Below are 24,875 nucleotides of genomic sequence, written 5' to 3'. Positions count from 1 at the left end.
TCCTGGACAGAGCACCTGGCACCAGCAAGAATGACAGAGGGTGGAAGGGTCCTACCATCAAAGGTAATCTTCACAACCCGGAGGGGTTGACGGCGACTACCACGAGGGGGACGAGTAAACGTGTCCACCTGGAGAATAGAATGGCCCTGGGCAGCGAGGATATGTCGAATATCGTCGTGGCAGTCGCGCAGGTCCCGAACACCGGTCGCAACATGGGGCGGGAGCAAAATAGTGCCAACACTGGCATTCAACTGAGCGTTCTTCGAGACCCGAACAGGGGTCTCGCCAAGGCAGGATAAGGCAGCCAAGCGGGAAGCAGCATCCTGAGAAGGAGCAGCAACGACACGTGTACCGAGACGAGTGGGGTTGAAAGTAATGGAGGCATCCACGGAATCAACGAGATGTCGATGGAGGGAGAAATCGTCAGGAGGCGCAGAATCAAGAGGGAGGATATCAAAATATTTGGCCCACGAAGCGGGACCAAACAAGGCTTGATAGGTAGCAGAGCTGGAAGGAATCGAGCGAGGGCGGCCGTGACGAGGACGGCGGTGAGAACCCCCAGAGAGAGAGGGGTTAAAAGGCGCAGTAGTAACAACTAGAGAAGGAGCCGCGCCAGGGGACGAGGTAGTCACCACTGGGGGCCTGGGGCTCGACCCAACCACAGAGGAGGGAGGGGAGCCAGGGGAAGGAGTCAGAGAGGCCAAAGGAGGAGCAAGGTCGGGGCCCAATGCAGCAGAGGCTACAGAGCCCGGTCTTCCAATATGGACCGACTCGGGGGCTTGGTCGCCCACCCCACGAGCCTGAGAAGGTAAACCAGAAGCAGCCGAAACAGGGGTTATCATCATGACGAAAAGAAGAATTCATTCACGAATGTGCCCCCCACACCCACCATGGAGCCACAATTAGAGGCAGGACACCCAACAAGAAGCTATCGCCGATCTTGCCGGGGCCTCCTAGGGGTGCGTCGTGAGTATACGCCCCACAAACGCCACCTTAAGAAACCGACAGTCCGTCGAGATCGGGTTCAGTGACGAAAGGGGGATTGACAATAAAAGGTTCCCCTCGCTCTCGACGTCGGGTACTACAGTTCTACGGGTGCAAGAGTATGCCACCTCAGGCACCCGGGCGTCAAAATAGAAGAAGTCCAAGGGAAGAACCAGAACGAGCAAAAGGTCGGCAGGAAACGGCAAGCAGATAGGAGAAGAGGGGGGAGAAAAACGAAACAGAAGGAAAAGGAAAAGATGCCCAGCAGAATTAGAGAGGACGGCAGCAGGAGCACAAGGCTAGAAAAGGACAGAGGACTGTCCCAAGGAGCATCACACTCCGGCAGCTGCCCACTAAGCCCCCACACGGCGACAACGAGCTGAGCGGGGAGGGGGAGAGGAGATGGAAGATAAAATTGAAAAATAACGATGCCCTTGAGAGCTAGATGAGCTCACATGCATTTTTTTCATAAAAATTAAAAACGAAAAACATATTTGCACCCTAAATTCTGGTAATGATTTTTATCAGCCAAATCTATGAAACTAGAAATATGGCGGGAGCGGTTAGGGCAATTTAGCCCCGCACTCCGCAATATTTCCCGCACAATGTTCGCGCGCCCCAACCGGCACGACAAAAGAAATGGATTTGACCGGTGTTTATGTTCGCGTTATTATCAATACGGCAACGCGTCGACTTCACCCATAATGCCCAATCCATTCTCCAATTATCCACACCGGTGCAGCCGCTGAGAGAGATTTATCCACACTCCGTATCATCCTTTTCAGAGAAAAAAAAGAGGTATTCAAAGCCTATTGTCATTATATTTCTCCCTGATGATGGGTCGGAGCCTACATAAATGTTGATGCTGGTTATCCTCCTGCTTGTGTAACGTGTAGGGATAGGTGGATAGTGTCCTCCTATCCCAGACCCTAAACTGTGGGGGGACATGGTGGTGAGTCTGGGATAATGACTCCAGGTAGAGCAATGAGGGAGGGAGAATGCATCTGAGTGTATGGGAGGAACAGGCAACAGGCTGTTGGTCAAGAAAGCTAGAACCAGCAACCAGGATAAAGTTCCACCTTCCGCCTTGACAGTATAGACAAAGAAAAACTATAGAAAGCTGTCTCTCTCTCTCTCTCTCTCTCTATTGCAGAGGGAACGGAAACCATCCTGATAGGAAATTATTTTGCCATTCTCTAAACACCAGAGAGTACCAATATTAAGTGAGGAACCATCAGAAAGTACCACACACACCACAATGAATGATCTTACAGAGGGTATAGACTCATTCCTCTCGATGTTTGCTGATGATGCAAAAATTATGAGAAGAATCAAGACGGAGGAAGATAGACAGAGACTACAGGATGACCTGGATAAACTGGAGGAATGGTCTAGAAAATGGCTGCTAAAGTGCAACTCGGGAAAGTGTAAGGTGATGAAATTAGGCGAAGGGAGCAGGAGGCTGAACACAAGGTATCATCTGGGAGGGGAAATCCTGCAAGAGTCAAATAGAGAGAAGGATCTGGGGGTTGATATCACACCGAACCTGTCCCCAGAGGCCCACATCAAAAGAATATCATCAGCGGCATATGCTAGACTGGCCAACATAAGAACTGCCTTCAGAAACTTGTGTAAGGAATCTTTCAGAACCCTGTATACCACTTATGTAAGACCAATCCTGGAGTATGCAGCTCCAGCCTGGAGTCCATACCTAGTTAAACACAAGACAAAGTTAGAGAAGATTCAGCGGTATGCCACCAGGCTCGTCCCGGAACTGAGAGGATTGAGCTACGAGGAAAGGCTAAAGGAGCTGAACCTCACATCCCTGGAAAACAGAAGAGTAAGGGAAGACATGATAACCTCCTACAAAATTCTCAGGGGAATTGACAGGGTGGACAAAGACAAACTCTTCAGCACGGGTGGGACACGAACAAGGGGACACAGGTGGAAACTTAGTACCCAGATGAGCCACAGAGACGTTAGAAAGAATTTTTTCAGTGTCAGAGTAGTTAATAAATGGAATGCACTAGGAAGTGATGTGGTGGAGGCTGACTCCATACACAGTTTCAAATGTAGATATGATAGAGCCCAGTAGGCTCAGGAACCTGTACACCAGTTGATTGACAGTTGAGAGGCGGGACCAAAGAGCCAAAGCTCAACCCCCGCAAGCACAATTAGGTGAGTACACACACACACACCCACACACACACACCCACACACACACACCCACACACACACACCCACACACACACACACACACACACACACACACACACACACACACACACACACACACACACACACACACACACACACACACACACACCCACACACACACACACACACACACACACACACACACACACACACACACACACACACACACACACACACACCCACACACACACACACACCCTCAGACTGGTACTCACTTGTCATAGTTGATCATCCTGTCTCCCCGGTACCAGAAGACGTAGACAGGGGGCTCAGTGGCGCTCTTCAGCAAGCACACCAGCTTCAGCGACGACCCGTGGTGGATGTACCGCTCCGGCCCGCCCACGATCTCTGCGTGGGCCTCTGTGGGTGGTGGTGGTGGGTTAGTGGTGGGAGATTGTCGTGGGTGGTGGTGGTGGTGGGTTAGTGGTGGGAGATTGTCGTGGGTGGTGGTGGTGGGTAGATGTGTAGGAAGGGTATGGGTAGATATGTAGGGTGTGGGTAGATATTGTCACGTGGGGGTGGGCGGTCCGGGGCTCTGCTAACACTCGGCTGCTAGGGGCTCAAAGGGCCCAAATACTCAGCCCCTCCGACTCCCTGGATTCACCGGAGTCTCCTTGGTCACACAAGATAGGACCAACAAAGCCCACCTCCGCAGGTCTTTGCTTCCACCACAAAGGGGTGCCACTGATTCACCCTGGAAGCCCTTCAGTCAACCACGGGGAAACTGCTGTTAACAGTTCCGGCCTAGACCCATGGGGGAGTGAAGGAAGACTCAGGCTTACCTATAACCATAACCTCCCTGAGTCTTGCCTGCCAGACAAAAAAAGGTTGCAGGAACTCCTTTCCCGCCTGTCTTCTCTATCTTCCTCTTAGCAAGGTCGCCAGCTGGGTTATTATATCTGCACCCCAGCAATGCAGTTCAGTGGGTGTATCATATATCGTTTGTAGCCAGAAATGTATGCTCATAGAGAAATATCACAAATGGAGGCACACTCAAACACAGTAATAAAATGTGTGGATTTACTGACGCAAATTACATGAACACACACACACAATCACAAGTAATACATGAATATGGAATATGGATGATGAGTCTGGAGATAGTCAGCCTCTTCTTCCACGACCTCCAACTCTCCTTCAACTGGGCAGGAAGACAGGAGTCTCACACTCTCACAGGAGGGCCTCTTCACCACGTCGGCACCTCTTCTTCACTGTCCTGCCATCCATACACACTGTCCTCTCTGACAGTCCTGGACACAAGCTGCATTGCAGCCTATTCTACCATTAAAGCAATAAAGTCTTGCTGCCACATACACAAGTAAATATTGTGGCCTAACTAGCCTACTCATACAAGGGGTAATGGGAGGGAAAAATGATCTACCTTACACTCCTGGCTCACGACGCCTGTCCCTCGATGGTGTGAGGTTCCCACGCTTCCTTGGGTCGATCCTCGACGATCCAGGGCGTTCCACAGGTCCTCAGGAGTCGTGAAACCTTCGCGTCGTCGCCGTTCCAATCCCTGAGATTCAGCTGCCCCAATCCTGGTTCATCGATGGGCGCTGAGCTAATCACTATCTTTCCCCCACACTCGCCTCTCCCACAGGGCGTCGCTCCTTGTCCTAGGCACGGTGTCGTCCTTCCAAGATTCTCGGTGGATGTGACCCCAGTCACAGCTAGCTTGCTCGCCCACCTTCCAGACCTCAACGTCCAGCCAGCGGCGCCGCCCAGCGTCGTCGCCGACTATTTTCCAAGTTTGGGCACTTCTCTGCTCACTGAACTTGGTTCCTCTTTTGCTTCCCAGAAGCGCAGGGTCTCCAATAACTGCGGTAGGCTGCGCAGGCCAGCTCAATCCACTGAACAAGGCTTGCAGAGCCTCCAATCTTTGAGAGCAGACCGAGGCGCGTCCTGTCGCTTCCACGGTCAGTACAACTCTGACGTTGGCGCCGCCCGGGGCACTCGGTGACGTCATGGCGGGCCCTGATTTGTCGCCCGCGACCTACGTCGGCCAATCCGCGATCGGCTTGTCTCCCTTCCAAAAGGTCATATCTGCCGTAGGGGATACTGTTTCATTTTATAACAGGGCGCCAATTTTCCTTTATTTACAACTTATAATATAACCTCCTTCCATTAAATGGCAGCCGGTCTGGTCGCCACATATATCATTAGACTCCCTGAACCTCAGAGAATCAGTAGGGAGAGCTGATATGACTCTTTAAGCCGGCAAACGAAAGAAATAGGAGAGGGCACCGTAACATACCCCCCCCCTTAAAATAAGAGTCATATCGGAAGAGCAGCACTCAAGAGGGCAATCTATACTCTTGCTCCCTCCGTTCCTGAAGTGTCACCCCTCCAGTTGGTGACGTGGCTCGTACCACCTTGCCAGTCACTTGCCTCATTGTATCTCCACCTCGCATAGTACCGGGTGTGATGGGTGTTCCCTGAACACCTACAAGAAATCCTCTCTCCGTGGCTACGAGTGTACTCCCACGGCTCGTTACCACTGTAAGATTCAGTGCATGCAGCGCCTCCACCGCGTCGTGCACTCCGAGATAGTCTTGCATTTCCATTGCGTCCTACAGGTACTCCATGTTTCCTCCCATGATCTCCTCTTCGCCAATCTTCTCTCTTCTCGGTTCCTCTTCTCCCGTAGGTGCGTTGTCTCCTCACAGTGGCACTTGTAACCTGTACTCCATCCAGCAGCTTCCTCTCTTCCACACTAGGCTTTTGCGATGGCCCAATGCCCCTCTGGTTAGGCTGGCGCCTACCCTGGGTGTACCTATTCCCTGCTTTCTTCGTATTGCCTTTCCTATACCACTCGCTCCTTCGTTCCCGACGAACATCTTCACTCCTCCATGAGATTCTCTTCCCTGCAGACGTCTTCTTCGGTTCGTGGTTGGGCTCTTCCACCTCCCTGTGGCTCACCTCACCACGGTGGTTCATCTTGCACCTACCACTATTCATCTGGCCGGCATAGGGTGCCTTGCGTCGTGGCTCCTCCACTCTGCCCCTCACTGCCGTTCGCTCATCCACTGAGCTTACTTTATTCACGTTTCTGTATGGAGGGAGTGCGGTCTGCAGCCTCTTCACCGCCCCAGGCGTTTGTACAGCTGCTCCTCGCCACTCCTCCACACGCATCATCAGGCTTAGTCGGAGGTCCCCGTCGGGGTTTTCCACAACCTCCGACGACCTCTCTGCACTCTCGCCCTCGTTGTCGTCGTCTCTGGCGACGTTTTCCCTGTCGAAGTCGGCTTCCTCACTATTATTTGGAGCGACTGATACCTCACCTGGCAGGGTTGTACCGCTGCTTGAAACATAGGCACTCCTGGCCCAATCGGGTTGTATCCTGCCTCCTCCGAGGTCATTACCCAGCACCATCTGTACATGCTCTAGGGGTAACTTAGGGGCTACAGCTACTATAGCTCTCTCGACTCCGCAGTCGGCAATCAGCTGTACTTCGTGAAGTGGCAACCTGTATTCCTCCCCCACACTGCGTATCCTCACCACTCCCACAGGTGAATCATTAAATTCCTTGGGGAGAATACTCCTGGTCACCATACTTATGTCAGCACCCGTATCTCGAAGCACGGCAACCTCCACTGGGTCTGACTTTCCAAACTTCACGTTGGCCTCGAAAACGAAGGGATGTTCACCCAACTTCATTTCCCAACCATTCACGTTGGGTCCACTATAATATGGGGTGTGAACAAACACTCTCTCCTCTTCCAACATTAATCCTACATTCCTTTGGTGCTCCTCACACTCGCGGGCATAATGTCCTCTCACGCCACAGTTGTAGCATCGGCTGCCTCTCCTGGGCGGCCACTCGCCAGTCACTCTGGCGGTACCACTTGCAGACGTCCCCTGGGTCCTCCTTGGACTCCCTGTCGTCGTGTCCGGGACTGCAGCATTTGCTCCCGAGTTAGGTCCACTGCTCACAGCTTGGGGCTTCCTCCCCGCGTCTCTTGAGCTCTTGAACCACGTTACTTCATCGGGCACACTACTCTTGGGAGAGTCCCCACTCGTCCTCGCTCCTCCTGAACTCCTAAGGTTCCCTCCCGACCTGGGGTAAGGCGAGTGTCTGGGCGGCCCCTCCCTCCTGATATGTAGTGCCTCCTCCAGCATGTCGGCTCGATCCGCTGCAGCCTTCAGGTCCTTAATACCTGCTTCTCTCACCCTTACTCGCAACTCAGGATGGAGCACCGACATGAACTTCTCCATCACTATCAGTCGTTTGATATCATCCACCGACTCCGCTTCCTCCGCCTTCAACCATCGTAGGAATTTCCGTTCCATATCCCTGGCGGTCTCGGCGTAAGTCTTTCCCGACGCTCTTGTACACTCTCTGAACCGCTTCCGGTACATCTCCGGAGTCAGCCGGAATGAGTGGAGAACCGCATTCTTAATCGCGTCATAACTAGTACACTCCTCTAGGTCCAGCATGTTATAGGCTTCCCGGGCCTCACCAGTCAACCTGCCCTGGACCAGAGCAGCCCAATCATCTTCCGGCCACTCCTTCAGAGTCGCTATCCGTTCAAAGTGTTCGAAGAACGCCTCAGCTTCTTGTGGTTCGAACGTAGGTAAGTCACGTTCCCTTACCTTGAGGTCATCCCGCCGTGCAGGTAGTGAGGGCAGACCACGTTCAACGCGACGCAATTCGACTTCTTTCTTTGCCTTTATCTCCTCCAGTCGCAGTCGTCTCTCTCCTTCTTCTCGCTGCAGCCGAGCTTCTCGCTCCTCTCGCTGCAGCTGCAGCCGTGCTTCTCGCTCCTCTCGCTGCATTTGCGCTTCTCTTTCCTCTCGTCGCAGCTGGGCTTCCAGTTGCATCTTCATTATTTCCAGTTGCAGGCTCCTCTTACTACAGCTGGACCTTTCACTGCTCCCATGTTCACTGTGAATTCTCTCCACACTGGTAGGCGCTTGGGGTGGCCCTAGTCGGGACGGTTCACCTTGCGACGGCTCTCCTCGGGACGGCTCCTCTTGAGATGGCTCCTCTCCCGTCGCTTCCTCTCGAGCTGTGAGCTGTGCCATGATCTCTATCCTTCGCTCCGCTACCTTAGTCGTCCTCAACCTGATCCCAAAGTGGTTTGCCACTTGTTGGATCTGGGCCTTGGTACACTCCTCCAAAATTCTCTCGTCCCTTGTGTCAATAAATTTCTTTACTTTGTCTTCCTCCATCTCTATATCATTGAGCATACACGACAGCACAGACAAGTTAGTAGGCACTAATTTCACCGTTTCAGTCCCTTAGCTGGTTGAGTAACAGTACCACCAAATTCACTGGCCACACTGTATTAGTACCCTGGCAACACTTGTCTTGAAATTTGGTCCACACTGTAGCTTGATCCACGCTTCCTGGCGAGGTTCCCAGTTCTTGGCTACTGGGGTTCGAATCCTGGCAAGGTCGCCAGTTCTCTTGTCACGTGGGGGTGGGCGGTCCGGGGCTCTGCTAACACTCGGCTGCTAGGGGCTCAAAGGGCCCAAATACTCAGCCCCTCCGACTCCCTGGATTCACCGGAGTCTCCTTGGTCACACAAGATAGGACCAACAAAGCCCACCTCCGCAGGTCTTTGCTTCCACCACAAAGGGGTGCCACTGATTCACCCTGGAAGCCCTTCAGTCAACCACGGGGAAACTGCTGTTAACAGTTCCGGCCTAGACCCATGGGGGAGTGAAGGAAGACTCAGGCTTACCTATAACCATAACCTCCCTGAGTCTTGCCTGCCAGACAAAAAAAGGTTGCAGGAACTCCTTTCCCGCCTGTCTTCTCTATCTTCCTCTTAGCAAGGTCGCCAGCTGGGTTATTATATCTGCACCCCAGCAATGCAGTTCAGTGGGTGTATCATATATCGTTTGTAGCCAGAAATGTATGCTCATAGAGAAATATCACAAATGGAGGCACACTCAAACACAGTAATAAAATGTGTGGATTTACTGACGCAAATTACATGAACACACACACACAATCACAAGTAATACATGAATATGGAATATGGATGATGAGTCTGGAGATAGTCAGCCTCTTCTTCCACGACCTCCAACTCTCCTTCAACTGGGCAGGAAGACAGGAGTCTCACACTCTCACAGGAGGGCCTCTTCACCACGTCGGCACCTCTTCTTCACTGTCCTGCCATCCATACACACTGTCCTCTCTGACAGTCCTGGACACAAGCTGCATTGCAGCCTATTCTACCATTAAAGCAATAAAGTCTTGCTGCCACATACACAAGTAAATATTGTGGCCTAACTAGCCTACTCATACAAGGGGTAATGGGAGGGAAAAATGATCTACCTTACACTCCTGGCTCACGACGCCTGTCCCTCGATGGTGTGAGGTTCCCACGCTTCCTTGGGTCGATCCTCGACGATCCAGGGCGTTCCACAGGTCCTCAGGAGTCGTGAAACCTTCGCGTCGTCGCCGTTCCAATCCCTGAGATTCAGCTGCCCCAATCCTGGTTCATCGATGGGCGCTGAGCTAATCACTATCTTTCCCCCACACTCGCCTCTCCCACAGGGCGTCGCTCCTTGTCCTAGGCACGGTGTCGTCCTTCCAAGATTCTCGGTGGATGTGACCCCAGTCACAGCTAGCTTGCTCGCCCACCTTCCAGACCTCAACGTCCAGCCAGCGGCGCCGCCCAGCGTCGTCGCCGACTATTTTCCAAGTTTGGGCACTTCTCTGCTCACTGAACTTGGTTCCTCTTTTGCTTCCCAGAAGCGCAGGGTCTCCAATAACTGCGGTAGGCTGCGCAGGCCAGCTCAATCCACTGAACAAGGCTTGCAGAGCCTCCAATCTTTGAGAGCAGACCGAGGCGCGTCCTGTCGCTTCCACGGTCAGTACAACTCTGACGTTGGCGCCGCCCGGGGCACTCGGTGACGTCATGGCGGGCCCTGATTTGTCGCCCGCGACCTACGTCGGCCAATCCGCGATCGGCTTGTCTCCCTTCCAAAAGGTCATATCTGCCGTAGGGGATACTGTTTCATTTTATAACAGGGCGCCAATTTTCCTTTATTTACAACTTATAATATAACCTCCTTCCATTAAATGGCAGCCGGTCTGGTCGCCACATATATCATTAGACTCCCTGAACCTCAGAGAATCAGTAGGGAGAGCTGATATGACTCTTTAAGCCGGCAAACGAAAGAAATAGGAGAGGGCACCGTAACAATATGTAGGAAGGGTGTGGGTAGATATGTAGGAAGGGTATGAGTAGATATGTAGAAACCATGTGGGTAGATATGTAGGAAGGGTACGGGTAGATATATAGGAAGGGTATGGGTAGATATGTAGGAAGGGTATGGGTAGATATGTAGGGAGGGGTATGGGTAGATATTTAGAAAGGATGTGGGTAGATATGTAGGGTGTGGGTAGGCAAATGAGGTAGATTAAGACAAGGGTTCAGACAGCTGACTTAGTAAAAAAAAAAATATTGATAATTACCCATTTAATTCATGAGAAAATTATGACTTAATTAACTAGATATCTAATTAAGGTTGATAAACGCACACGCCGCGTCCCCTTGTGTGTGTACTAACCTATTTGTACTCACCTATTTGTGCTTGCAGGATCGAGCATTGACTCTTGGATCCCGCCTTTCCAGCTATCGGTTGTTTACAGCAATGACTCCTGTCCCATTTCCCTATCATACCTAGTTTTAAAAGTATGAATAGTATTTGCTTCCACAACCTGTTCCCCAAGTGCATTCCATTTTTCTACTACTCTCACGCTAAAAGAAAACTTCCTAACATCCCTGTGACTCATCTGAGTTTCCAGTTTCCACACATGTCCCCTCGTTCTGTTACTATTACGTGTGAACATTTCGCCTATTTCCACTTTGTCAATTCCCCTGAGTATTTTATATGTCCCTATCATATCTCCTCACTCCCTTCTTTTCTCTAGTGTCGTAAGGTTCAGTTCCTTCAGACGCTCTTCATATCCCATCCCTCGTAACTCTGGGACAAGCCTCGTCGCAAACCTCTGAACCTTCTCCAGTTTCTTTATGTGTTTCTTCAGGTGGGGGCTCCATGATGGCGCGGCATACTCTAAGACGGGTCTCACGTAGGCAGTGTAAAGCACCCTAAAAGCCTCCTCATTTAGGTTTCTGAATGAAGTTCTAATTTTCGCCAGTGTAGAGTACGCTGCTGTCGTTATCCTATTTATATGTGCCTCAGGAGTTAGATTAGGTGTCACATCCACTCCCAGGTCTCTTTCTCGAATCGTTACAGGTAGGCTGTTCCCCTTCATTGTGTACTGTCCCTTTGGTCTCCTGTCACCTGATCCCATTTCCATAACTTTACATTTACTGGTGTTAAACTCCAGTAGCCATTTCCCTGACCATCTGTGTGTGTGTGTGTATGTGTGTGTGTGCGGGTGGGGGGGAGGGGGTGTGGGTGGTCGTAGGTGGCTGTGTATGAGTACATTCCAACATAGCCAACGAGAGACGTATTACCCAAAAGCACGCAGCTCAACACTCCCCATAAACAACAGGTAAGTGTATCACCCCGCTCACGTTTTTCCAACTAAATCGAAGTTCGTTGGCGGGTGCCGAGGTCATTCTGTACGTTGAACTTGTAATTACAAGCACAAAGGCACTCCCCCCACACTTTCCAAAATAGCTCACAGCAGACCCGAGAGGAACTAATAGAGTGAAACGATCATTAACTACTACTACTACTGCAGTTACTACAGTTATTTCAACAACTACAACTACCTTCCCTAACGACACTCATGTTATTAACAGAGTTGTGCTTGTAACCACCTCGGCAGGAGCTCAAAGGCATGAACATTACGTCTGAGTGACGCCCCACACACACTTACACACCAAATAAATACAAACCTGCAAGTCTTATTTTCATTACGATAGCTTGGATTGGCTTTGGGTTGGATAGCTTACGATAACGAAAGCCACAACGATAACGTTATGGGGATGAGGAGGGAAGGGTGGTGGGTTAGTGAATTTGACCCCTATCCACACCGGAGAACCACTCACCCACGACGTGAAGCACGACAAACAGGGACTGGGGCGGATGCGAGGAGACCTGGCACTCATACTGGCCAGCGTCGTGGGGCGCCACCCACCGTACCGTCAACATCCAGTCGCAGCCGTCAGGGGACACCTTGACGCCGACCCTGGCGTCCGACGAGTAGATCTGTCGCCCCACCGTCAGCAGGTGGTAGTCCCTCCGTCGCACCCACGACACCTGTCAACACCGGCAGCTGTTAGGAGCAGGCCAGATCTCGCTCTCTCAGGAGAGAGAGAGAGAGAGAGAGAGAGAGAGAGAGAGAGAGAGAGAGAGAGAGAGAGAGAGAGAGAGAGAGAGAGAGAGAGAGAGAGAGAGAGAGAGAGAGACAGAGAGAGAGACAGAGAGAGAGAGAGAGAGAGAGAGAGAGAGAGAGAGAGAGAGAGAGAGAGAGAGAGAGAGAGAGAGAGAGAGAGAGAGAGAGAGAGAGAGAGAGACAAAGAGAGAGAGAGAGACAGAGAGAGACAGAGAGAGACAGGGAGAGAGAGAGAGTGAGAGAGAGAGGCAGACAGAGAGAGAGAGAGACAGAGAGAGACAGAGAGAGACAGGGAGACAGAGAGAGAGACAGAGACAGAAATATGCCAGCCCTTATTTTTAATTTTACATATATTCCTAAGCACGTGTAGCTTATATTCCTCATTACCCTGAGCACATAACACAGGACAAGAAATGCAAAAATGTATGAGATTTCACTGTTGTATATTCACTCTATCACACGCCTATTATATAATAGTTGAGTAAAATATATATCACACACACAATATATTCCTACCGTAAACTAAATTTGGAATTAATTTCTTAAATCTATTTTGATTAGACGGACAACAATATATACTTATTAATATATTGAAAGCTACGGACATAACAGCCCATGAACAGTTTCTATGTAACACCTTACTAAATAGCAGGAAAAAAAATCATGGATTACTCAAAAATAATAATATTCATATTCTAAAGTTTCCAATTTAAACCTTAAACGCTTAAGCTCGGCGACAAGAGGAAACGAGACACACACGACAAATAATTCCACCAAGGCATAATATTTTTACCTCACTTATCCCTCGAGGCATATTTCATTCTCTGTGATATCTGTCAAGGGCACACTCGCAAAGAAAAAACAAAAGGGATATATATATATATATATATATATATATATATATATATATATATATATATATATATATATATATATATATATATATACACACACACACACACACATATATATATATATGTATATATCCTTTTTTTATTTTGAACAAGGAAATTGTTGGCATAATTTTCACGTGTGAAATGTTTTTACGAAATATTTTATTCAATTAAATAAAATGTGGAGTCAATTAAATTAAGAGATCATGTGAGCAAATATAAGTTTGTGTGGCTGGGAGGAGATACGCAGGGATGTGTACCACACTTCCTGGTATACAACGTATACCTGGAAGTATGGTATACCATACCTATCCTGGTATGTCACGTATACTCTCGCAGGAATACATACACCCAGAGATACATTTTGTGAAAGAAACATTTTGCCCATTGGTCTCCACCTCCACCGGGGATCGAACCCGGAACCTCAAGACTACGAATCCGTAGCGCTGTCCACCCAGCTGTCAGGCGCCTACAAGGCTACTAATTGTGGGATCGAATTGTGATATAAAAAAAAATAGTAGTAGTTAGTAACAGTTGAGAGGCGGGCCGAAAGAGCAGAGCTCAACCCCCGCAAACACAACTAGGTGAATACAGTACTTTACCGTCTATCTTGCCTCCCAAGCCTGGCGTTCTGGCCTTCTTCTCCTGCTGTGGAGGTCCTTCTCCACGTTCGAATCCCACCATACTGTCCTCTACCCCCCTCGCTTGCCCCACACCACCAAACAAGCCACCAAGCCGGCCTACATCCTTCCCTCACTAACTGCCCCAGCTCATTACCAAAGCTAATTAATATGCACTTGGGCCACTTTAAGTGAATGAATCTCTATTCTCAAATCATGGCTGATTACAGAGCCAATTTGCCCAGGTAAGTTGTTAAGTGCAATACTGATAGAAATGTGAATTTTCTATAAATTAAGGAAACTATGTAATGGCATCTGGCCGAGCGAGTGAGGTGATTCCAGTTTTGCCAGAACAATTGGACAATCAACCCTATGAACTAATGTTTAAGGCGAATGGTGACAACTCTGTATTGTATACAATAACTCCATCCAATCATGTACACATCTCTAGAGATCTCAAAACTATTGCATGCCATTGCAATTCGTAGAAAGATGTTAACCAAACCACAAGTGGAGTAGAGGTGCTAATTCCTAGGAACGCGCCCAGTCGATCATAAGGTCGACCTTAGGCTGCCATCCAGGTCGACCTTAGGCTGCCATTCAGGTCGACCTTAGGCTGCCATCCAGGTCGACCTTAGGCTGCTATTCTGGTCGAGAGTACTACCTCACTCCTCCACGGACGCACGCTCATGATGCAACAATACATTTAATACAAGATACATAACTAACATCATTCCTATGAACAGCTAACTGTTACACTGTCATGAAGACCTTCCACACTGCCAGGAAGGCTTTACACTGCCCTGCAGCTCTACACTATTATACAGCCCTTCCTCATAGCCGTGTCGCTCCAAAACTGTTATACAAATGCCGCTGTGTGGGCCCGTCGCTGTTATGTAGCCCCTTCTACACCGTAATACAACCCCCCCCCCTCACACTCTTATGTAGACTACCACACTCATGTAGCCTTGTTAGTTATGTATATGTGTATATGTGACGTTACTGGACCTCATAAGGCCCAACAACCTCCACAGGTATAACCTCAACTGGTCCACGATTCATCAAGTATTTACACCACCATTTACGAAACCTGTACATCTTTCCGCCCTCATGGGGTGGCTTTGTTTACTTTTACCAATGTAAACAAAGCCGCCATGATTTTTGAGAGATATACAGGTTTCGTAACTGAATGTGTAATTGCTTTTAGTTAGAACGAACGATTAAACCATAAAATGTAAGTTGATTAATTGACTGACTCTTGCTTATTGATACTTTTTATCTGCATTACAGATAAAAAAAAAAAATTTGAATTCAAACATTTTTTTAATTCAATTTTTTTTAATTTTTAGATTCAAAATCTTGGAGGCCTATCAATGACGTCATGTCTAGGCTGGTTAACAGGAAGACCAATAAAATCTAAAAAAAATAGGTTAATCAGAGATGACGTATAATGCCAGCCAATTAAATGGTTTAATTGACAATGACGTGACACGCAATTAACTAATTACTAGGCTTCAACGGGAATTACGTCATTCAAATTGAACCAATAAGAGGGCTTCAACGACAATGGCGTCATGTAAAATGAACCAATAAGAGGGCTTGAACGCCGGAGACTCAAGCCCTCGAAGCCTGATGTTAAATAAGCAATTAACGGACAGTACAGCCTGTGTAGCCAGTGTGAAACAGCGTTGTTTAATATTGTGGAGAAATATCTGTGTGAATTTGATATCCGAGTTATCTCTCTCTCTCTCTCTCTCTCTCTCTCTCTCTCTCTCTCTCTCTCTCTCTCTCTCTCTCTCTCTCTCTCTCTCTCTCTCTCTCTCTCTCTCTCTCATAAAGACGGACAAAGCTGTGGACAAAGATAAACCATTTAGTACGGGTGGAACACGAACAAGGGGACACAGGTGGAAACTGAGTACCGAAATGAGCTACAGAGACGTTAGAAAGAATTTTTTCAGCGTCAGAGTAGTTAACAGGTGGAATGCATTAGGCAGTGATGTGGTGGAGGCTGACTCCATACACAGTTTCAAGTGTGGATATGATAGAGCCCAGTAGGCTCAGGAATCTGTACACCAGTTGATTGACAGTTGAGAGGCGGGCCTAAAGAGCCAAAGCTCAACCCCCGCAAGTACAACTAGGTGAATAAACACACACACACACACATTGATAGGGTAGATAAAGACAGTCTATTTAACACAAGGGGAACACGTACAAGGGGACACAGGTGGAAACTGAGTGCCCAAATGAGCCACAGAGATATTAGAAAGAACTTTTTTAGTGTCAGAGTGGTGGACAAATGGAATGCATTAGGAAGAGATGTGGTGGAGGCTGACTCCATACACAGTTTCAAGTGTAGATATGATAGAGCCCGATAGGCTCAGGAATCTGTACACCTGTTGATTGACGGTTGAGAGGCGGGACCAAAGAGCCAGAGCTCAACCCCCGCAAACACAACTAGGTGAGTACACACACACACGCCCAGGACAACACAGTAAAAACACCTCATCAAGATTTTGTTTTCTCGCACTAAAAACAAAAAAATGTAGACTTTTGCAAAACAAAGTTTGTGCGCACCCCGCCCGAGACTTTGAACTTAAACCCCCAAGTGAAAAACACGACAACATCCGACAAGAAGAGACTCAAGAGGTTGTTTTCTAAGATTGTCCCTTCCCCCCTCCCCCCCCCCCCTACCTTCTTTGACACCTGAGGATGGCGCTAGAGGAACAAAGAGCATTTCTCGGCGCTGATAACAACACTCTCTACCTCCTCCTGGTTGACGGTCGGGTACCATAGAGAGTGATTGTCATTTCTGCTCTGAATGTCAAAGTGAAGAAATTCAAAGAAGCGCGGGTAAACGGCGGGAATAACTATGACTCAAGGCTGACCTGGTTGACGGTCGGGTACCATAGAGACTATACCTCTTGGCTGACAGTCGGGGACCATATCCAGGGCCACTTTGAAAAAAACTGTCACTAGCACGCGCGCATACAATTTAGTCAATACTCACCACAGTTTGCGTATACTCACCATGTACTGCTGTGAGTCACAGTCCTCACAGCACATACATTCCTCATACCTCACCTCTGTGAGAGAGGTGAGGTATTATCTCCCATAATACTCGTATTTAGAACTTTTCCCTACATGCTGGAGGTACAATATGTCATGTACTCGCTCTTTGTACTCACTAGACTCACCGTATGTACCCATACTCACCACATGTACTCATATGTACTCACCATGCCATCCCCCAGAGGCGAGGACAGGCGGCAGGGTAGCGCAGCGGTGGCGCCGGACTGCGCAGTAATCTCTGTGTAGTTGGACTGTAGAAATATTCCGTTCTTGCCCAGCGCATTGCTGCCTTGACCAATCAGACTGTTGGGGGAGTTGCCGTGGGGACCTGCGGATATTGACAGGCGAAACTTAGTACGCTAGATAATAATAATAATAATAATTTAATCAGTCATAATATTGCAAAATGTTTATGGGTGTGATGATGGCACAATGTCACTTTGCAATGTTTTTTTGACACCAATCCTGACCCGTCAATGTTAGGCGTGTACCCGTCAGCAATTACTGTTAAAAATTGGGTGAAGCAAGCCTCATCTTTCTGGTCTCCAACCTCGGATAGACACATTTATTTTCATTTATAGTGACTAGGTGGGATACCCCCAATGGTGGCTGGGTTGATCTTCCGACTCCAGATCATTGCATGTTTTCCTGTTGTGTGTGTGTGTGTGTGTGTGTGTGTGTGTGTGTGTGTGTGTGTGTGTGTGTGTGTGTGTGTGTGTGTGTGTGTGTGTGTGTCTTCCCCCTTTCCCATCTTCCATCCCGTCCCCATTCTCCCCCTCTTTTCCCCTCTCCTCCACTCCCCCTATCCTCTACCGCCTCTCTTCTACAATACCACAACTCTACAACACTGTACGAACACTTCACATACTCGTTTCAACACACAATACATAAAGTCTAATGGGAAACAAATAATCAAAGTTTTGGGTGTTTAAAGAGAAGTATTATGATTATATTTTGTAATTTTAGTGTGTTCAGTGCATACAGTTTCTGATGAGTACTGCACCTTTGTAATACTACTACTAATAATAATAATTATAATAATTATTTATTATTTTCTAACACCAATACCAACCCGTCCACGTTGGGTCCGTACCCAACAGTAATTACTGGAAAAAAATGGGGTGAAACCACCTAAGAAACATCTGGTCTCCAACCTCGGAGACAGACAGACATTCCCATTTATATAAATTATAAACACCGTTGCCTGTTTATTTTGCAACTGTCCATTTTGGCCAGCATTTTTGGTCCTAAATTGTAAGTGAACAAAAATAAGTGTTAGAGGTGTTTTCACATTAATTGGAAAATCATATTGATGATTGATTGATAAAGATTAAGCCACCCAAAAGGTGGCACGGGCATGAATAGCCCGTAAGTGGTGGCCCTTTTGAGCCATTACCAGTATCAATAGATGATACTGGAGATCTGTGGAGGTGCGACTGCACCCTGCGTGACGGGAGATGTATCCCGTCTGAAAATCATATGAATTTCTGACAGTCGTGTAGCAGAGGCCCGACACGCGACACAGTCTCCCTCAGTGAAACACAGTTTTCTATAAAGTTGTACAGCTTTGTGTTATCATATTCCATCTTTCATACTCTTGGAAACATTGCTGTTGTATAAGTTGAGAACCTGGCTGTTGTATGATTACCCTGAGGGTACCATACACAGAAAACTGTCTGGGTACACATTGTATGTATATGGATACACATAACAAGTCATGTAATCTGGAATACATAGCCGTATACTTCAGAAACTGAAGGTGCTCATTACATCATCTCCAAACACACGTGGGAGACCCATGGTGGGTGTGGCTGTGCCGGCTTGCTCAGGAGGCCACCATGATAAACAATCTATGGTAAACTAACCATGCTAAACAACCATGGTAATCTATATATTCTGCCCGAAACGTTGCGCGTACTAGAGGCTTTACAAGATTGTAAATACTATGCTATGTATTCTCTCAAACCCAATGTACCTTTTTGTATATAAATAAATAAATCGCATAATGCGAGGCTCCCTCGATACCCCAAGCCGGTTTAATTCACAGTTAATATTATCTTATCTCAAGTGCATTGAGAATAGCCTCGTGTGTGTGTGTCAGATTATTCGGCTTCACTTTCACAGTGTTTCAACGTCATCAATGATACTCTTAAGTGCATACATACTTACGTGTATACATAAATAAATATACGTCCAACATTCATACTATTTCATCAGTCTTTAGGTATAGCAATAAGCAGATAAGACGGATTCTCGTAGCATAATGTGAACGCTGAAGCCATTGTGTGCGTGACGGTGATTGGTTGGGCAGAGAGGGGCCTGCGCTCCCATTGGCCATCTTCCACTAGCATAATATGAGCCGTAGAACTCATGTAAGTGTGATGGTGATTGGCTGAGCAGAGAGGGCCTGCACTCCCATTGGCCTTCTCCCACGAGACCAGTAAAGGCGGGAAGGGGGTCCTGCCGCCCCTCCACAAGCTTCCAGCTGCATGGAGGGGAGCAGGAAATTGAAGACTTGATAATGACTGAAGATGAGGCGGAATGATTCCTTTCTTCGCGAATATGTTGGTGGCATCGCTCTGGCTCGCGTGTGAGCGCGCGCGTCGTGGCATTTGCTCAAATCCGGCATTGTATTAAGGCGAGAGGTTGTGGTGCTGAGCAGATCCAGGATTCAACGAGGATTTACGCATCTGCTCGCGAACCTGTACATCTCTTCTCGATCTTTGGCGGCTTTGTTTACATATATATTAAACAGCTGATGAGCTCCGATGCACCAGGAGGCTGTCTGTAACAATAATAACATTTGATTGGGAAGTTTAAATGCTCAAAATGTTTAATAAATGTAAACAAAGCCGCCAAAGGTAAAGAAGTACAGGATGGTAAGTACTTGTTGAACCCAGGCCAGGAGCGACGGAAGAGGTCCTCTCTTGAGAATGTTCCACGAGATATAACTCTCGCTGACATAAGTACACACTTGAAGTCTCCGACCCAGAAGTCACTTCAGTGTAACTTCCTCAAAACCCTCCACCCATTCCAGTCTTCCCTTGCGCCCAACCATTTCGGCTGGACGGTAGAGCGACAGTCTCGCTTAGTGCAGGTCGGCGTTCAATCCCGGACAGTCCAAGCGGTTAGGCACCATTCCTTCCCTCCCGTCCCATCCCCAATCCTTATCCTGACCCTATCCCTGTGCTATATAGTCGTAATGGCTTGACGCTCTCACCAGACAATTCCCTGCTCTTCCGTTGCAGCAATAAATATTCCAGGAAAAGTTTTGAAGACAATTACAATCATGAAATCTTACACAACTCTGGGGCTGAGGTGAAGGTTGTTTTGGTATCACTTTAGAACCTGGTTGATACCTGGTTGATACCTGGTTGATGGGGTTCTGGGAGTTCTTCTACTCCCCAAGCCCGGCCCGAGGCCAGGCTTGACTTGTGGACATCAACCTGTTGATGATAATAACTTCTCGTATGTTCAGAGAGGGTCTGAAACTGTCCGACCTCTCCCGGGACAGGGAGCCACGGAACTTACCAGGGGGTCCAATTCTGCCTGAAACGCTATGCATTTTAGCGGCTTTGCAAGAATCTAAAAATACCAGCATTAAATACTCTCACAAACCCACTGAACCTTCTTGTTAATAAACAAAATATAGAGAGGTATGTGATCTATGTTCCACAGGATCTGATCACTATCGCAAGATGTGACCTTTGCAACTCCGGGATTCACCACACAGTTGAAGGGACGGGTTCCAGGCGGGGATGAGACGCTAGGGGAGTCGAGTGGGGTTTCAAGGAAATTAAGGAGAAACCTTGAATCTGAAGGGGCCTGGGTGGATTTAAAGGTTGCAGGTTGAGGCCTGTTGCAGCCGAACTGGGGTTCCTGGATCCAGAGGAGCCCCGGTGCCAGTCAAGAAGGAGGCGATCTCTATGAGTAAGCGAAGTAGGCTCCGCGGTAATGGAGCTTCGAGGCTTCAGTAAGCGCCAAGACACCCGATCAAAATAGAGGGAAAATTTTCATGTGATGGGCCACTGTTGGCCATAGTTCGGCCGAGTTTGGGGCGACAGTTATATACACGTTTATATATATAATACATATTTATTTACCAGTGTACTGTGGTGGGTATGTGGGCCTGCGGGCCGCTCCAAGCAACAGCCTGGTGGACCAAACTCTCACAAGTCGAGCCTGTCTTCGGGCCGGGCTTCGGGAGAAGAAGAACTCCCAGAACCCCATCAACCAGGTATCATCCAGGTACTAGGTCGACCATATGAATGCAGATACGCTACACACACACGACTTCACTCACAACTTGGACCAAGTTATTGGCCCTCTAAATAGTGTCGTTACAGGCCATCGGGGGATCGAACGCCGACTCTGTAAGATGCAAAGTCGTCACTGTACCAACTAGTCAACATAGACGGACAGTGACTCGGGAGGTGACATTCGCGACGCTGATCTCACACCATCACACCCACCATGGCGAAAGGCTTCTAAAGTCGTTCCAAGACGAATTTTACATTTTCTGAGGAGGTCGATAGCATCTCCAGGGTATCTGAGGGTTCAAGTTGTCTTTTGAAAGTCAAGTAGCAAGTGTATTATAACACAGGACTGGGAACAGTGAGTAGAGAGGACTGGGAATAACGAACAGTCTTTTAAAATTGTCAGCATCTACCTCCTATCATCTATATTCTGTCTTGGTAGCCACTGGGAAGGTGTCCCAAGGGAAGGTGATAGTTGAGACCCTTGTGTCTACTGTACACGAGACTTGACTATAAACAAATCACTTCCAGACTATGGCGAAGCTCTGGCCTCCAGATGTACATGTTTCCAAAGCGTGTGTCTTGCATCCTGCTTATGTTTATAGACTCGCTACTGTTCCCATGACCCAGAGAGCAGTTTCATAGACTCCTATGACTGATTGATGCCTACTACTACTACTATTTCTACTATTTCTACTACTACTACTACTACTACTTCTGCTGCTGCTTCTACCACAGCTTCGGTCTCTTTCAGCATAAGCTGGTGTTCCACAAGGTCCTTTACTGTCATCTACTCTCTTCATATTAATCATCAGTTATCCACGCACCTGTATGTGTGTGTAGTTATCTCTTCATACATTGATGACTCCAGTGTGCTCTCATCCCCCACAGTTATAAACCACCTCATTCAACACAATCTCGTAACTCTGCAGCATTCTTATCTTATGTCTCATCTTAATTCCAGTTATCTTTGGATCACGTAGAATCTAAATTTAATAATATTTTTAAAACAGCAAATTCTGGCGAATTACTTCCACTATTTATAAAAATCGTGTTTTGTTCATTTACCACAGGTGGAAAAATCACCTCAGTGGCTTCGACTACTGATACAGGGAGATGCGAGCAGCAATCATCTACGGGCTCACCATAGCCCGTGCTACCTGGGAATTTTTGTTCCAGGTAGCGAATCTTTAACAACAACAACAACTAGCAGCATCCAAGACTAACTTTCAGTCTTGTCACCTGTACCTGTACCCAATGCCTGTACCCAGATGGAGCCGGTCGGCCGAGCGGACAGCACGCTGGACTTGTGATCCTGTGGTCCTGGGTTCGATCCCAGGCGCCGGAGAGAAACAATGGGCAGAGTTTCTTTCACCCTATGCCCCTATTACCTAGCAGTAAAATTGGTACCTGGGTGTTAGTCAGCTGTCATTGGCTGCTTCCTGGGGGGTGGAGGCCTGGTCGAGGACCGGGCCGCGGGGACACTAAAAAGCCCCGAAATCATCTCAAGATAACCTCAAGATAACCCAACGTGGGGTACAGGCGTCATGGGAGTCCCTGTATACTAGTGGGAGCCACGATAAGGAGAATTATCTAGGAGATTAGGAGGATTAGGAGATTAGGAGATTAGGAGAAAGGAAAGAATCCCCTGATAGATGGCCCACGATCAGGAGAAAGTGCTAAGCTAGTATGACTGATTAATACTTTGAAGGGATGTGATGACAGGTTAGGATAGGATAGGATGGTTAAGCAAGTAGGAACGGAATAGTGCTCCTTGGATCACCGGGGATTGAACCCTGCCCTGCATGAAGCTGGGTCATCATTCTACTGACTAGTTCATGTCGTTGGACAGGCTACCACGAGGACTTTCAAGATGATAAGACCTAAGTTTTCAAGTCCAAAGGATATTTGATTTCATTATTTCAGTTCTCCATGTGTATATAAATTATATAAATGTAGTAATTTTCCCCTTGTAAATTGATGTAAATATGATCTATATTAGTGTATATTATTTAATAATGAACACAAAAGTTCTCCAAGAGTCATAGTCACCCTTGTTCAGGCCACTTTCCCACTTCTAAGGGCAGTTCCCCCTATAGCGAAATTGTTGATGCAATTCAGAGGAAAATTGTTGGTCAGATAACTTCTCCTGACCTCATATCCAAGCCTGAGTTATTATCAGTCTACAGCAAAGTTTCTCAACGCTGTCTCTCAACCACCTCAGCCATGATGGTTCATCATCTCAACGTGTGAGCTGGGAACCCCCGTCTTCAAGAATGGTCTTAAATCCTTCCATCATTCAAAAATGGCCAGAAATATATTTTGAACTAAGTGGCCAACTTTGACTTTGTACTGATATATATATATGCGAACAAGCCTGAATGGTCCCCAGGACTATATACGACTGAAAACTCACACCCCATTGCATTAATATATATGTATATATATAAAGGTTTGCCATATATGAATATATTAAAATAAATACCGTTATATATGAGTGTTTTCAATCAATGCACCGCAGAAAACAGTGTGTCACAAAAAATATATACCGAACATTATTTAAACCTGACATACCACGAGTGCCATCCCATCCCTCCTGGGAGGTAGGGTGCCATTGGAGAGGGTGCCATGGGAGAGAGGGGGGGGGGGGGCACCAGTGCCATAAGAGTTAGGGAACACAAGCTGGCCCTCCAGTTTCTCCCGGTCAAAGTCAATTACTAATCAATAGCACCGGGTGGTGCCAACCCTTTGACATGGTTAGTGTGTTGGCACTGTAACGTCCTGGCACTGTATGGGGGGGGAGGGGGGGGGGAAGGTCACATCACGCTGGAAACTGGAAATTCATGACCCGGAACTTGACAAGAATGGTACACACTTTAGAGTGACTGACATTTACTCATGCTGTGACCAGGCAAAATACATGGCAGAAAATCTAGTGTGTACACCATACCTGTCCAACATTGCCATACAGGTAGACCACACACCTGTGCAACGCTGCCATGCAGGTAGACCACACACACCTGTGCACCATTGCCATGCAGGTAGACCATGAGGTCAGGTGCACTAGAGATAAGGTCTTTCAAGCCAATTTGATTGTTGCAGAAATGTTGACATTGTATATTTACATCATTATGTATTAATATTTTATGTATATTATTAATATTTTGCATTATACATGCATCTCGGTGTATACTAACAAAGTTTGCTGTAGTCCTGGACAACTACAGAGGGTTTACTGTAGTCTACAGGACTACAGTACTCACAGTGGTTGGTCTGTAGGCACTTGTGGCGGCCTTAACAACCCTCCAGAGGCTAATAGCCATTAGCCTTGGCACTCAGACTGGCAGTATGAGTATACAGGACTCTACTTGTGCGGTCCTGCGCAGTAAACCTCCCCCCTACTTGTTCGCGGCTGCGCGGTAAACTAACCAACCTGCGCAGGTACATGTATACCTATCGCTACTTACCTATCTGTGTCGACGGAGGCGTGAGTCTAGCTCTTCACGCCCCCGCTTGTCAGATGGTGCAGCCGGCCAGCAGGCTGCCAGATGGCGCAGCCGGCCAG

At 47.8% G+C, this 24,875-nt stretch overlaps 1 protein-coding gene across 1 annotated transcript in view; it reads right to left on the bottom strand.

Annotated features, from left to right (window-relative positions):
* The window catches only part of LOC123745865 (uncharacterized), a 115,828-nt gene that overhangs the window by 10,128 nt on the left and 80,825 nt on the right, over positions 1 to 24,875 (bottom strand). Inside the window, exons 3-5 of the mRNA XM_045726952.2 lie at positions 17,222 to 17,382; positions 12,186 to 12,396; positions 3,417 to 3,561 (exon numbers count right to left, since the gene is read on the bottom strand). Of these exons, the coding sequence (XP_045582908.2) occupies positions 3,417 to 3,561; positions 12,186 to 12,396; positions 17,222 to 17,382 (517 nt within the window). The remainder of the gene's footprint in view (positions 1 to 3,416; positions 3,562 to 12,185; positions 12,397 to 17,221; positions 17,383 to 24,875) is intronic.

This window comes from Procambarus clarkii, chromosome 88 (genome assembly GCF_040958095.1).
Source record: "Procambarus clarkii isolate CNS0578487 chromosome 88, FALCON_Pclarkii_2.0, whole genome shotgun sequence".
NCBI lineage: Eukaryota > Metazoa > Arthropoda > Malacostraca > Decapoda > Cambaridae > Procambarus > Procambarus clarkii.
This window is presented reverse-complemented; position numbering and strand designations above follow the sequence as displayed.